At 44.0% G+C, this 15735-nt stretch overlaps 1 protein-coding gene across 1 annotated transcript in view; it reads left to right on the forward strand.

The window, feature by feature from the left end:
* The window catches only part of bsk (mitogen-activated protein kinase dJNK), a 98341-nt gene that overhangs the window by 40250 nt on the left and 42356 nt on the right, over positions 1-15735 (forward strand). The window contains exon 5 of the mRNA XM_075700196.1: positions 3114-3252. Coding sequence (XP_075556311.1) covers positions 3114-3252 — 139 coding nt within the window. The remainder of the gene's footprint in view (positions 1-3113; positions 3253-15735) is intronic.

The raw sequence follows: 15735 nt of genomic DNA on the forward strand, positions 1-15735 counted from the left end.
CTTTACTGAGCTTTAAGCAAAATATCAGCAAAATATTGTAAGATAGTGCATCTTTAACAACATATTATTGATGGGAAAAAGTGATACTTCACATATTATTATTGTAAAAGAAGCAAGTAAAGAAAATAATGGGAACCTGAAACTTTTTAGTTGGTTTCACCAAGCTCAGTGTAAAAGATAAAAACGCCTTGTTTTGAAAAAAATGTGTATTTGAAGGCATGTCCATACCACACTCTGACTGGGCCCCTCCCTGTCTGCAGGGACCTCGCAAGCTTGCCGAAGTAGGCTTATGGAATTTTGACAGAAAATTTTCATTCTGCGATGCATTACCTATCTGTGCTGTCTCATTTCACAACAGAATTCTTGGAAAAGCAAATTTTTTCGTGTTCCCGCCAATTTTGTTATTGTGAGGTTCAACTGCACTAACATATTCAAATTTTTGCAGTAGTGCCAGTTAAGAAATACTGTGACTTAATATTTGGGAAAATATTCACCTTTCTTATGCAAACACATTATTTTATAGTTACCTTAGAATTCGTTTACACATGACTTTGGCTGCAATTTAACGCCGAAAATGCAAAAACTAATATGATTTTAATATCTGTTTGTCCACTACTGTAAATCGGGAGAAAAAGAAAGGAGTATGATGCAGTTTCTGGCTTAACTTCCGTAAAATTGGTTATTTGGTACTAAAGATTACCCCATAGTTACGAATAGCAAATGCTACTTTTCCTGGCGACCTCACTGGTGAAAGTACTGAAAACACTTGAAGTTTTTGGTCAGACAAAGGCACACATAACACTTTCCAAACAAACACCATCTGTCTTTTGCACCCTGGTGTATGCTACTGATGGGTGGTCGGTGTACAGTTTTCTTAGTTCTAATGCAAGCTACATACTCCGACTTCGCAGGACTTCTCTTCCTTTTAGGCAGCTGTCGTTGCTTTTACCCTCCAGCAGAAGGTGTGCATGAAGCCCCTTCCTACCGTAAATTGACCCAACGTCCGTCTCCTATGCAAAAACAAGGCACTTTCCAGGTCCTTGGACGTGTTGCTTCACCCATTGAGTGCCGCAAATGCTGAATGTAGTGAATTCGCAACATGCTGTAACCAAAGCAGTAATGCAGAAAATTAACTGCACCATCAAGCTCACTACATACCCGTTGTACTGTCAGAGATAGAGACCATTAGAAAAATATTAGAGTGTTTTAGTTGAGCGTCATTACGGTACGCTCCGCTCCGAGCGGCCCCGCTAAGCCACAGTGGAGCGGCGGGCGATTTTCACGTTTTAGTTATACGTTTAGCGTAGCGGAGCGGACCTTTCGTAGTTGCAGTGCCCCCTGGCCAAATTCAGGGTAATGAAAGAAAATAAAAACACCTTATGATCACTCTTATACAGTAAAACGTATATATGTATATATATAACTTATTTCTCCATCAAGTATCTAGACGTGCGCTTGTAATGCGTTACCGGTCCATTTTATCCAACGGAAAATAAAGTGCCGTCTTGTGGAACGCCACGTGATAGCCAGCGCGCTTGCTTTCTGCAGCCAATCCAATCCTTTCTGATGCCAACGCTAGCCAAAGCGCTACGCAGCGTGCTCCGCTCGGGCAGTTTCTAAGCGGACTGTGTTCCTCGCTCCGCTAGCCCGCTTACGGCTAAGCGGACGGCGCATTCGCGCTTCCGCTCAGCTTAGCTGCTTAGCAGAGCGTAATCACGCTCAACTAAAACACTCTATTGTGGAAGCAAGAACTTACTTTATTTTCACATAAATTGTAGAAGATAGTTGATGCTGCACGTGCCAGCACCTCATTGGTCGCGACTCCAAACAATGGTTGCCAGCCTTCCAGTATTGCTCCTAGATGGCAGTGCATGTCAGCACTGGAAAACATTGTTGCGAGTGCGTGACAACTGGCACGCCAGAAAACATATTGCCAGGGCATAGGCTGCACTTACTTGGTATGTTGCACATTGGCGACAACTGGCGTTAAATATTTTTATTTGTTTGTGGTGCTGGTAACTCTAGCTGGGCCAAATGCATTTTCACAGGGCCCTTCGATAGCCAAGTTTAAAACATTTTTTTTCAGCATTTTGGGTAATAAAACAATTTTTTTATCTCATATTTACTCTCACAGTCAATGTAATTGCATTATTCCCTGTCATAATAATCGCGCCCCCAACTTTGTTTTTATGCAAAGCTGTGAATGGCTGGCCGTGCTGTAGTTTGCTGGTTCACTTGCTACTGTTGATAATAGTGCATGCCACGGAGAGCCATCTCTCGGAGGAAAAAGGAAGGCTCTCCGCTGCGGTGCCAGTGCAACAGCCAATCAGAATGCACACAGTTGTGCAGCTAGAAGCAAATGAACTGGTGAGCCACACATTAATCCTATCTTTAAAGCAAAGCTTTAATTGCCTACATTTCTGCAATTTGGCTTGTCGTGCTGATGGTGGTGGTCATCTGCTGTTTCACCGAGGAGAAGCTGTTGCTATCTAGGATACAAACACTTTAGTAAGGTTTACGTGACCCCGCACTGGACTTGTGAATGTGAAAGTATCACTGATTTCACAGGATTACCGCCTCTAAGTCGAACTTACCTTTGCTCTGCAAGGTACAGCACCATTGACAAAGACCATTATGGGATGCATTTGTTGCCAAAAATCTGCTGCACGTTTATCTAGATACGTCATTTTGTCTTGCTAGCTCATCAAAGCTTCATTTACATCAATTCTAACGGCATTTGGGACTTGAATTATACGTGTATATGTTGGTTTTTTTTTGCGTTGTAGGAGACTATTCTGTGACTGCTTTGTCTGTTACTTGCTTTTCTGCCTGTCTTGAGTTTTGCTGTGGGTGATGCACAATAATTCTAGTTAGACAGCCAGCTTGAAGCCAAAGACTATGGATTATGTGGTAGAGCATGCGAATCGCGTCGTCGGAGGCATCATGCTTGCATTTCTTTTGTATAGACATGGTCATTTTTTTTTGCCAATATTATTGTGTACACCCATATCAAATATCTGATATAATGAAGGTAATGTCGTGTTGTATGTGACTGTTATGATGAGGTTTGACTGTATTTGATATTGAATGTGGCCTTTGGGAATATCCTGCAGCTACTTGGTCATGGAGCTGATGGACGCCAACCTGTGCCAGGTGATCCAGATGGACCTTGATCATGAACGCATGTCTTATCTTCTCTACCAAATGCTCTGTGGGATCAAGCATCTCCACCTGGCTGGCATTATTCACAGAGTGAGAACACTAGACTGATATGCATCCCCCCCCCTCCCAAATTTGTAAGTGCTTAACACTTTCCCTGCCCACGGGAAAAACAGCAGTTTTTGAGCATTCTTGTAAATACTTTTTTCCTATCATAGAGCATGCTTGATACTAAAGTGTATAGTATCCACCATGTCTACCAATTGGGAAAACCGGGAGTTCTCAGGGATTTTGATTTGTCTGGAAATACTTAAGGAAAGCTCAGAGAATTTGTACTTCTATCGGGGAAATTTAGGTGTAATTTTATTGAAGGAGAAAGAAAATCGTGCCAATGCTGGCTCGAGTAACAGAGAGGAATCGTAACAAATCGTCTCTGATGTTGTGTCGTCGGCTGGAGTTTTCAGCGTACAGCCAACAGCCGATTTTCTGGACGCCCGATTTTTGGGACATGCCCGATAATTTGGACGGCTTCGTGGCACCACCATGTGCCTTATTGTGTCAATGCATAAGAAAGTATAAAATTTCAGATGCAAGAACCCTTCGACATCCGATTTTCCGGACATTTTGCCGGGACCGCAGGTCTGAAACAGCAATAATCAAAGCCACCGGTGCTCTTGCATGCAGATCCGCTGGTAGCCATAGCCACCACTGCGGCAACGCTAGGCGTAGCTACTTCAACGTTCGCTACTGTTGGCAATTCACCTCTGTTAGCAATGGCGCCAACACAGCCTTTGTAATCCTCGCCAATGGCTTCGAAGTTCGGAAAGCACGACGCATTGAATTATGCTGGTTTCCAAAAGTTAGCGTCGCCTCAATACACAGTGTTACGCGGTAAAGCATACGCGAAGTATTGCGGTGAAGCTTAACAAATGTCGGAAGGGGCATTTGTCACGGGACCCAGAATGTATGCCTTAATTATACACGTGTGCACCCACCATCTCCTGTCGCAGTATGAGCACCGATATGCCTAATAAGTGTACTTCATTGTACCTTTTCATAGGAAAACGTTCAAAATATACATTTTAATTGCAAAGAACTTGTGCAATATTACAGTATATCATCTTTCTATGTGAAAAATTTCTTGAAGTATAGAAGAAAACTTTAACCCTAGTGACTAGCCCTAGCAGGATGCCGAGGTCGACTCCCAGCCATCTTCCTGCGTGAAAGTCGACTGTCTGCGTGGCTGCCAGTAATTGATACCGACTGAAGGTTGTTAGAATCCTGCAGATAAGTGTGATCTTCAGAACACGCAGGATATCTTTATCTCTGAGCTCGGCAGCTTTGAAGCGGTTCCACGAAGAAAGCAAAACTCCGTTCGGAAAGCTGACAAACTGAAGTTTTCTTCCACGTTGGTGCTGCTTCCAGAGTCCATAAAAGTGCACATATGCATTCAAATCTGTAGAAATCTGACATTTCCATGCATGAGCAGTGCACGACACTGACGCCATATTGGAAACTACAAGTGCTCATCGCACCGATCATGTCCCCTTCTCCGAAGGCACTTTAAAAATCTGCGTGCAGCAAAAAGAAAAACCGAAGCTGACTAAACAGTTCCTAAATAACCTAATAGATGTCGCTAGCTGTCTGGGAGTGCTGCTCCCAGACATTTTGCATTGGCGCCCTTCAGCTGATGTGGTGGGCACACCGAGGCAGGTTTTGAGATCTTGAGTGATGCCGAAGGGAACAGATGCATATGCTGAGTGGAGGAGCCTTCTCAACGCCGCAACAGCAGCGTGCCAAAGCAATTATTTCGTATTTCGCTTCTTTGTTTTTTGGAGGGTTATGTTAGCTGAGCAATCTTTATAAATTATTTTTCAAGGAAAGGAACTCAAGAGTGAACAGAAGCAGAGGAAGTAAGTAAAACAAAAGCTAGTCAGTGTAGAATTGAAGCTGGGGACCCCCATTCCGCAACACAATGGTGAATGCTTCAGCTGCGAGCACCGCGAACGGCACTGGCTCTGAAGCAAGAACAGCTAAGCAAGCCAAAACCACCACGCCAGAAAGCAGTGGCAGAAACGTCAGTGATGTTCACGAAGGGGCTACCACTGACGTGCCAGCCATGGAAGAACTCAACAAAGCAAAGGGCAAGGATAACACAGGAGGGGAGTGCATCGCGGCCTCGGGTGCAGCTTTCGGCGATGAGGAGGAGGAAAAGCATTGAGTTGTCATTGTTCGGGATTCCAATATGCATGAAGTAGAACTGGCAATGACAAAGAGGGCAGGTGCAGGCAAATAAGTCCAGTTCCGGGAAAAACAATTTGGGAGCGGTTAGGGAGGTGATAGTGAAGGCCAAGGAACGCATGTGCGACAGAACGGAGGAGAGGCACCTAGTGGTGATAATGAGCGGAGTGATCGACGTACTGCAAGGATGAAGGGCAGGGATCGTGAAGCAAATAGCCAAAGGGGTCACCTACCTGCAGCATGTTTCAAAGAAAGTACAAATTGCAGTGTGCGCAGTGCCAGAGGTTGAAAGGCAGGTGTAGGCAATTAAAAGGGCAGTGCTTGCAGGCAACAGGGAAATTTGGATGCTAGCTAAGGCAATGAACATTACGGTCATTGACATCAGCTGAGAAGTGCACCGAGCAGGTCGCAAAGGCGCTTTTGTGCATGATGGGATATTTTAGTGATAGTGTCGCAACACCGGTTGGACGTTGATTCGCGGCCAAAGTGAATCGACATCAGGAGGGAAAATTAAGTATTGACTGTAGCAACACACCAGTGAAGAGCAGAATCAGACCACAAGGAGTTCAGAAAAGATGCACAAAGGATAAGAATAGAGAAGGTGAAATTTGTTACATAACCATGCGGCGTGGTCACAAGCAGGACATATGGCTGGAAATTCAAATGCAGCTGAATGACAAAGCGATTAGCATGTACGTTTTGACCAAAACACACATATGAAATTTGTAGCAGTCGCTTGTTATCGACAATTTTGTAAGGGAAGGGTGCATCATAATGACTGGGTCAAGGAAAGGCATAGGCATGCTAATTAGGCGATGTCTGAAGTGGCAAAAGGTAAAAGGGACATGTACAGAGCATTTATGGATTAGCAGCACATGACAAGACAAAAAGACGTTTGCTGGGAGTAGCTTACCTATGGACAAGTAGTGATAGCAGAGATAAAAATAAGCAATTGGTTGATTGCATTAGAAGCGATATTAATGAGTTCAAGATATGTGGCCAGGTGATAATAGTGGGAGATATGAACTCACACATGGATGATTTAGGCAGATGTAGTGATTACAACAGATCTCTAGTGCTGGATCTACGTGATGAACAGAATCTTATAGTTAACAGGGAGTAAGTGTCATGGGCAGGTAACGTGGCAATGCAGAAACAGGCAGTTATGTATAGTCTACAACTTAGTCTCAGAAATGGTCTATGAACAACTAGACCATATGCTAATGGACGAACATGGAAAAAAATAGCCTGAATAGTGATCATAGACATTTAGTATTAAAGTTTGAGAGAGATACTAACACAGAACGCAAACCAATAGCATCAGAATTTCTTAAAATGGATGAAGAGCAAATAACAGGTTGCAAAAAACATAGAAGAGAAACTGGAAACTTTTTCTACAAAAGTCTGGAAATATAAGGAACTGGTAGATGTTATGCAGCAGGAAATAAGACAGACACTGCAAAAGAATCGTTAGATTGGAAAGAGGAAACCACGTAATTGGTGAAACAAGGAAATAAAGCAAGCTATAGAAGAGCGTAAGCAGGCATCTAGGGATCATAGAGAAGCCAAAAAGTTTGAATTACACGAAGAGGAGGTACAGAAAGAAGAAAAGGGTGGCGAGTGAGCGTGTGCAAGAGAAAATTAAATGTTCAAGTGAACGTTAGGTGCCTAACATTCGCAAAAGAGACAAAGGAGCCCCAAAAAGATAATGAAACCATATAAGAGTACTCGGAGCTCCAACAAAAAATTTGCAGATGGCTATAATGGGTGAAGACGGTAACATCTACGAAGGATACAATCTGCTGCGGTACATTGCAGGCATTACACATTACAAACAACTTCAGCACGAAAGAAAGCCTAGTAAACAGACCCAGAAACAACAGAGAAGCCTGAGAGATTTGAATTGAATTTGAATTGATTTTTATTCAGGTGCATGATTATACTTGGGAAGAGAGGACAAAAGGCAGTAACGCCTGACGGGTCCTCCTGCCTTGAGGATAGAAAGCTTTTATTAAACAAAAGCAGTATAAAATGTCTCTAATAACACAGCAGCAAGACCCGATAAAATCCTAATACAGCTAATCAAAAACGTCGGTTGAAAGAGCAAGGCACTGCTAACTAATGCCATAGAGCAAGTGATTAGAACGAAGAAAATTCCGGCTCAATGGCATGAAAGCAAGATGAACCAAGATTCATCTTAAAAGGGAAAGGTGATAAGGATAAGACGAGCCTGTACAGGTCAGTTACAGTAACGTCGGCGATATATAGAATGGCTATGGCGTGGCCACAAAATTGAAACTGTCGAAGTGGGTGGAGAAAAATGATGTACTGGGGCAATTGCAGAATGGGCTCAGGCCAGGCACATGCTTAAAGGATATGTTTGTATGAACTCAGAATAGACCTTTTTCAATGGCAGTTCTAAGTATTAAAGGAGCCTATGACAATGTAGACATGGAATTGTTATGGGATACAGTCGCCGACCGTTTATTCGGACCTCACGGGGACTGCGGAAATGTCCGAATAAACAGGTGTCCGAAAAAGCAGATTAAGAAAAAAAATGAAATCCTTTATTTCCACGCGCTTATTCGGGCGCGGCAGTAGGCTTGAAGAAATCGTGAATGCGCCGTTGCACGCTGTTCCGTTTACGCGCAGTCAGATAAGCCTGAATCTCGGAGAGGTCTACGGTCACTGTTTGTGCACGCTCCGCATGCGACGGCAGCGTAGCGCGTTGTGCGTCATCTTCCGACTCGGAGTCATCGTCCGGTGGTGCAGCAGAAACCTGACGAATGATCTCGCCGTCGTTGAGTTCTGCACATGTCAGTACTGCAGTGCCAGCACCTGTGAAACTGTCAAATGAGACGGTGTCCGGAATCGCAATGCAACCACTGCGCAGGTCTCGGCAGAACATTTTCCGCATCAGTAGGGAGCACATCGGAAGGCGACAAATCTTAGGCCTCCCGGCACCCGCTTGCCAGCATTCCCCAGCGAAGTCTGCGCGGGCACTGTCAGCGCCATTAGACACTTGACGCGATGTTTCCTACGCCGCGTTGGATCACCGAAACCTCGACACAGCACACAAAGCAAACACCACCGTACCGACACCAGTCGCACAAACGAAAAACGTAGCCTGCTCGCAGCGTCGTGCGCGAAGAAACAAATCAGTTGCTGAATTGTCTTCACATGGCTTACTAAGCTGAAACTGGAACTGCTGTAGAGCCACTCTATCGAACCAGGCAGAAACGATGATGATGAGCGGGGATTTGCAGTAGCGCCACTTCGTGGGGCAGCAAGGAGGCTCTGTTCAAAACAAAAATCGCGTTCAGCAAGTCGAACTATGCGCCGGTCATAGTCGGTGCATGATGCTCTCGATCGAGTTAGCTCAAGGAGTGTCCAAAAAATCAGACGAGAGGTTGCAACGTCTCCGAACTTTCGGCAGTTGTTATACAATAGAACCCCGCTGTTACGTTCCTCACTGCTGCGTTTTCCCGGCTGCTACGTCGTTTTCATCCGGTCCTGGCATAGCTTCCATAGGATCCAATATATAAGGAACCCCGCTGTTACATAGTAGCTGTGAAAACGTTCCCGCATGATGCGTCGCAACCCGAACCCGCCTGGGCTAAAGTAGGCCACGCGCTCCAACCGCCATTTTGGCTTTTGACGAGTTTTGACCGGGCTTGGCTATGGAACTGGCTGCAAGAAGCCGCACGCCAGTTCGAGAGGCCGCCACTAGGTGGCCATTCGTGAAAAATCCTCTCACTATCATCACTGTGATTACGGTCGCCGCATGGTTTGGTTGGACGGGTCGACCCACGGAGGAAGGAAACTCGGGAGAGGCCCTGACGTCACTCTTTGTGAAGCTATAGCTAAAGGGAAGCCGGAAGTTCGCGTTGCTCATGGCGTTGCTCCGCCTATCGGGCCAGCTCTCCTCTCTTGTTTACATTTTCGCGAAACCACGCCGCACTGCGCGCAACCGGGCTGCTCGGACGCGCGCGCTGCGCAGCAATACTAAACAATTGTGAGCACGCAACCTGAGTTTTACACCTCATGTAACGAAGATTCATTCTAGCATTTGTAGGTCAATAGGCATATTGTGTAAAATTAGATACCTTGTTCCTACTTGGTTGAAACGCCGTCTGTATTATGCTTTAATTCAGTCTCATCTTAGTTATTGCCTGTTGGTATGGGGGACTACATTCCAATCAAACTTGGATCGATTGATATGTCTCCAAAAACAAGCAGTTCGCTGTGTTGAGAACCTTGGACCCCGCGATCACACGGCACCTTTTTTCACAAAGCATGCACTTTTAAAAATTAATCAACTGTACGAACTTAAGCTCGCTATATACATACGAGGCGAACTCGTGAAAAATTCACTCATTCTTTATCAAAACCACCTCTCAAGCTACACCCAATACAATTTCAGGCATGACCATATTAGAGTTCCATTTTGCAGGACGAACTACGGTAGAAAACAACTAGCATACTTAGTCCCATCCTTCATAAATGCACATCCTAACACGATCACTATAGCGCAGAACTTCAGATCATTAAACTGCTTTAAAAGTGCCATGAAAAAATATTTGCTTTCCCTTTCTGATTGACATTGTGCTAATTGGTTTTTGTGTGTTCTACGTACAGTTATTTTAAGTGCGTTTCATTTTGTGCTTGTAAATATATAAAGTTTTTTTTCGTGTTCATATTACTCTGTTGATCCTAAACTATCTCTACTTGGAAAGTTGTATAGTGATTGTTGAATTTAATGCACGTATGTTTGCAATGTATGCTATGTATGTCTAATCCACGCTATTGATATGTGTGTATACTATCTGTATGTTATATGCTACCGCACTGTTGAGCAATGTATGGGTGACAGGGCCTTAGTCAGGCAGACAATGTACTGCCTTTAGCCTTGCCATCCAAGACCTTCACTGTGTCTAAATCAATGCTGCATAAATAAATAAAAAAAAAATTATGCCAAAGAGGGCAAAATTTCCCGCGGATATTCCTTTGTCCGTTGCCATTGCCGTGGCGCGGTGACGAGGAGGAGCACGAGCCGCATGATGACGGGGAGTTGCCAAATCCTAGATTTGGAGAAGCCGTCACGGCTCTGGACCTCCTCCGCAGGTACGCCGCACCTCCTCCGCAGGTACGCCGCACCTCACAGCGACGCTGACAGCAATGCGGCCTTCCAGGCTATTGAGAAACGTGTGGTGATTTCTAGCGAGCAAAAGAAACGGCAAGCCACCATTCTAGACTTTTTAAAGTTCTAAGTGCACTCTGTGGAAATAAATTGTCTATAGTTGAAGCTGCACTTTTTTCATTCATTTTCGGAGCTTTCCTCACTGTTGCGTTTTCCCGGCTGTTACGTTTTTTTTCCTCGGTCCGGTGAAAAACGTATGAACAGGGTTCCACTGTACATAATGGTCTATGGGGGGAATGGCGGTGCCGCGAAGCAGACCGAATAATCGGGCATGTCCGAATTTTTGGACTCCGGAAAATTGGTCGGCGACTGTATTCTTAAGCATGAAGGCATAGAGGACGATTTCATGAATCTGCTGAGGGAGAGATATAGAGACAACTGAGTACAAGTTGTATGGGAAGGTCAAAAAGGTAATGAAGGGGTGGAAATTCACCAAGGACTTGAGCAAGGATGTTCTCTGTCTCCATTGTTGTTCACGCTGTATGTTAAGGGCATAGAAAGATGACTAGAAACAGCGAATTAGGGTTTGATTTATTCTACATACGTAATGGGCAAATGGTGCAACAAAAGTTCCCTGGACTGATGTATGCGGATGAGATAGTGCTACTAGCGAACAAAAAATAGATTTACAGACACTTGCGAATATTTGTGGCAACATAGCGACAAATCTAGGCTTCCAGTTTAGCACAGAAAAATTGGGAATAGTAATTACGTGATGTCAATTCAACAGCAAATCATACCCATAGTCAAGCAATATAAGTAACCTTGGCGTATACATAAACTAAGGTTAGACTTACTCAAGCACCTACCAAGATAATCTGAAAATAAAAGGGAAGCGGAATGCAGCCATAATGAAACATAGCGCATTTTGGGATCACAATAAGTATGAAGTGGTGTGTGGAACTTGGAAAGGAGTCATGGGGCCAGCGCTGACGTTCGCAAATGCCATTCTGTGCCAAAAATGAGATATATTGTTGGGGTTGGAAGTTAACCGAAGATCGGTGGACCGGTTGACTTTGGGAGCCCACAGGAAAACCACAAATGAGGCAGTGCAAGGGTACATGGGTTGGGCCTCTTTTAAGTCTGAGAAGCACAGAGCAAAATTAGTTTTGAAGAAAGACTCGGGAACATGGATGAAATGAATGGGCAGTTAAAGTGCACAAGTATCCATACTTCAAAAACGTATACACAGAATGTAGGAAGAGGTCAAGGAAGTTGGCAACCAAGTGCCAGGTAATTCAAACTGTCAATAGACAACCAGGAGTCATCAGAAAGAAAGTAAGAGAAACAGACAGTTAATTGGATGCAAAGAATGGAACCAAAAAGGACCATGGGGATTTACAAGAATGAGAACAAAGAAATTAGAAGGGAAAATCTGTCTCGTAGCACAAAGGCCAGTGCCTTGCTATTTGAGGCTTGAGCCGGTTGCCTAAAGACAAAAACATACTGGAGCAAATATTCGGAACTATGTGAGGCATGTCTATGGTGCTGCAGAAATCTGGAGACCACTCACCACATCCTAATGGAATGCGAAGGGATTCACCGAGTGAGAACCATAGGTAACATGCACCTTCCAGAAGTGCTTGGGTTGAAAGCGGACGGAAGCGTCAGCTGGTCAGCAGTCAAGATAAGCAAGAGATGTGTGGAGTATTGGTCGAAAAAAAGCAGGGAAGAGATTGATATGACCTGATCTCTTACATTCATAGGTAGCGGTACAAGGTAAATTTTGAAGGAGAGAAGAAAAAAATGTTAAGGAAGTGAAAAAAATATCCTGAATAGAAAAGCATATAGCATACATGATTAAATCAAGCAGGCTAGGTGACTATTAGTCACTGCCCCGTTTCCAAGGGGATGCCATTAAATCATCATCATCATTGTTTGGAAAGTGGCAAAATACGAATTATGTTGGCTATCGATGGACTATGGACGAAAATGTTTCATTTTATGTGGCACACATGAAATGCTTGGGTACTGAACATTTATACAATGAAAAAGTAATTCTGAACCAATCTAATGTAGGAAGGGTTTCACATGCTGATCAGTTTTGTTGAACCACACTAAGCCAGATTCCACTTTGATGAAATTTTAGTTGAAACAATGACTTGCTTATTCTTCTCAGTGACCCGTGAGAGCTGAAAAGCCAACTGTAGCGAAATTTTGTATTGCGTAAAACATATCTGTATTGCTAGTGTAGGTCTTAGTATTAAATTATGTACACTAAAACCTTGTTAATTCGAAGTCATTGGGACTGCAAAAAATCTTCGAATTAAGCGGGTTTTTGAATTGACCGAACACAAAAATATGCAACCCAGGCAACAAATTTCAGTGCAGGAATACGCTACCTTTATTTGGCAATCTTTGGATTACTTAAAGTAATCAGAGATGCTTTTCTAGTTGGCCAACTATGTTCAGCATTTGAGAATTTTTACCATGGCACTAAAAAAAATTGCGGATAATGTTCAGCGACCCATAACTGCCCTAAGAGCAGGTGCTCAGGAGGGCTCGTTAGCGTCGTCGTTGTCGCTGTCATCGCACATGGTTGCATCACCGGTAGCTTCACTCTCTAAGTCTGAGTAGCACGTTTGTTGATTATTTTCAAAGTTGAGATACTCGGCGAAGCCAACTGCACCGGATTCGCTATCCTCTGCGCAGAGTGCATTGACACGGTCGCAATACTCGGTTCCTTCTTCATGAAGTGCCCATGAATATTCAGCATCAGCATCGACAATGTTTTCCTTCGAGAAGCCAGCATGTTCAGAACACCGCCTAATCAAAGTAGGTTCCACTTGCTTTCATGCATACACAATAAGCCATATGGCCCTGAGGAGGTCGATGGAGCACATACTTGAGCAGGTGGTGGCGGTCTCATGATCCGGATCCGCGGTCACTAAATCATTCCATAGTAGTGGTGGGCAACGCTTTGTTTTTCTTTGCTCTATAGTGACAGGGTGCGTACAAGTCCTTGAAACGCTTGACTATTCTTGAGAGAGAGAGAGAGAGAAGCTTTATTAATGAATGGTCCGGCAGTTTTGTTGTCGTGGCCTCAGGTGGCGGCTCGAAGTCCTTGGACTTGGGCGGCATCTTCGGCTTGACTATTCTTGAAATTGAAAAGTACATTTTCACGGCCCTTGAATTTCTTGAAGTCTAAGATCAATTTCATCACCTGCTTTCTATGGCTGATCAGCATGGACCCAGCAAACTTCCCATTTTATAAAACAATGGTACAGTAATATAAAGAAGGAAAAATAAAGCGAGCTGTTGCACTCGCCTGCGTGCCACACACATGCCTTTTGATCCACACGCCTTTGTTGCATTCACACCCTCTCTGCTGCCCTCCCTTCCCCGTCAGTGCTGTCAGACTCGTGTTTTGGAGTAGTAGAAGGGAGATGGGGGGGGGGGGGGGAGGAGAGAAAGGCACATAAGGCCGGCGATGCAGCGAAGTCAAGCCACATCGGTTGCTCAGTGCAAAAGCAAGTGTGTCAGGCTCGCATATTTTTCTTCACGCGGCCCTCGTGCCGTATATGAGAGGTAGTCTGTGCTAAGTGCAAAGCCTGGGTGAGCCAAAATGGCTGATAGGGTCATCCTACTGAGGGCTACCTATATTATCAGCTGCGGAGGCGGTTTGAACGCAAAAGCTTTGCAGGTTTAGTTTTATACCATAGATGTAAATCGACATGGCATGAAACCGTATCTTTGGTCGAGGATTTTCAAATTCAACAAAATGATTTTTTTTCTCTGTGTAATTCTTTTTCATTTTTATTTCACATTGCATGATTATGAGAGGAAAGCTTTATGGCCGCTTCTGTGCAATAAAAATGTCATCGACTGTACTTGCTTGCATAAAAGGTCCAATTTCAATGTAACGACACTTATATTAGTAGAAGTGCCGATTTTAACTACTTCATCGTAGCTAAGTATAACTACTGTAATGTTTTGGAAATGTTATATTAAGCAATTGCTGCGTTGGATGCTGCTCTGCTTCCGTGTAAAAGCTTTGGAATCGCCTTGATAGTCCTTGTATTTATTGGATTTGTTGTCTCTGAGGCATGTATGTAACTGGATGAGGATGAGCTGTTGGTAATTGTGGGTGGCTGTATGTGATGAAGGTGTAATGGATGTATTGTGTATGATTGTACTATATTACAATGTTGTGTGATTAATTGTAGTGGATGTTTATGTATATGTGATATGGTTGATAGATTAAGAGTGTTATGATTTTGGTGTAATTGATATGGGGATGTGGAGTAGTAGGGGGTGTGGTTTGATGGGTTGTTGGGATTGAATGTGATGATGGTTAGGTGGGTATTGGGGTGGATGTGTGAAGTGGGTTTATTTGAGAATATTTGTAGAGATTTGGTAAAAGAATTAGAATGGATTGGTGGAATGGGTTTGTAGGTGATGGTTTGGTGGATGGTTGTGGGGGGGGATTGGGGAGGGTGAATGGGGGGGGTGATTATTTGTATTGTGTGGGTGTTATTTTGGGGGGAATAGGGTTGGATTGTTATGAGATGTTATTGTTTGGAGAGTTGTGATGAGGTATGTGAAGGGGGGAGTAGGAGGGGGTAAGGGAAGATGTGATGGGTAAATTAGGGGGGGAGGGAATTGATATGAGTAGTGGGAGGATGGGAGTGGATGGGATTTTTTTTTTTTTTGGGTTGGTTTATTTTAATGAGGTTGGGTGGGTGGGATGGGTTTGGGAGGGTGGAAGTTGGAGAGATTGGGTAGGTTGATAGAGAGGGGGGGTGGAATGGTGGGGATAGGGTGAGGGGGATGTGTTGTATGTGAAGGAAGGAATAAGGGAGGAGATAGGATTGATGGGATTTAAGTGGATGGGGAGGTATTGTGTTGATTTGTGGGGATGAAGGGATAGTTTTGTTGAGTTGTGGTTGGGTTAGGGGATGTGGGGAGGGGATGTTTATATAGGGATTTTTGGGGATGAAGGATGGATGGGAGAATATTTGGGGAGTTTTTTGAAAGTGTTGGAGGGAATAGAGGGTGTATGAGATTTGGATAGGTGTGGGGTTTTGGGAAATTTTGAGAGGAATTGAATTTTTAGGATTTGATTATATATGGGAGAGAAGAAGATGGGGTTAATGTTATGGGGGGGGGGGAGGGAGTGGTGATTGAGTTGGAGT

Source organism: Dermacentor variabilis, chromosome 1 (genome assembly GCF_050947875.1).
Source record: "Dermacentor variabilis isolate Ectoservices chromosome 1, ASM5094787v1, whole genome shotgun sequence".
NCBI classification, from domain to species: Eukaryota; Metazoa; Arthropoda; class Arachnida; order Ixodida; family Ixodidae; genus Dermacentor; species Dermacentor variabilis.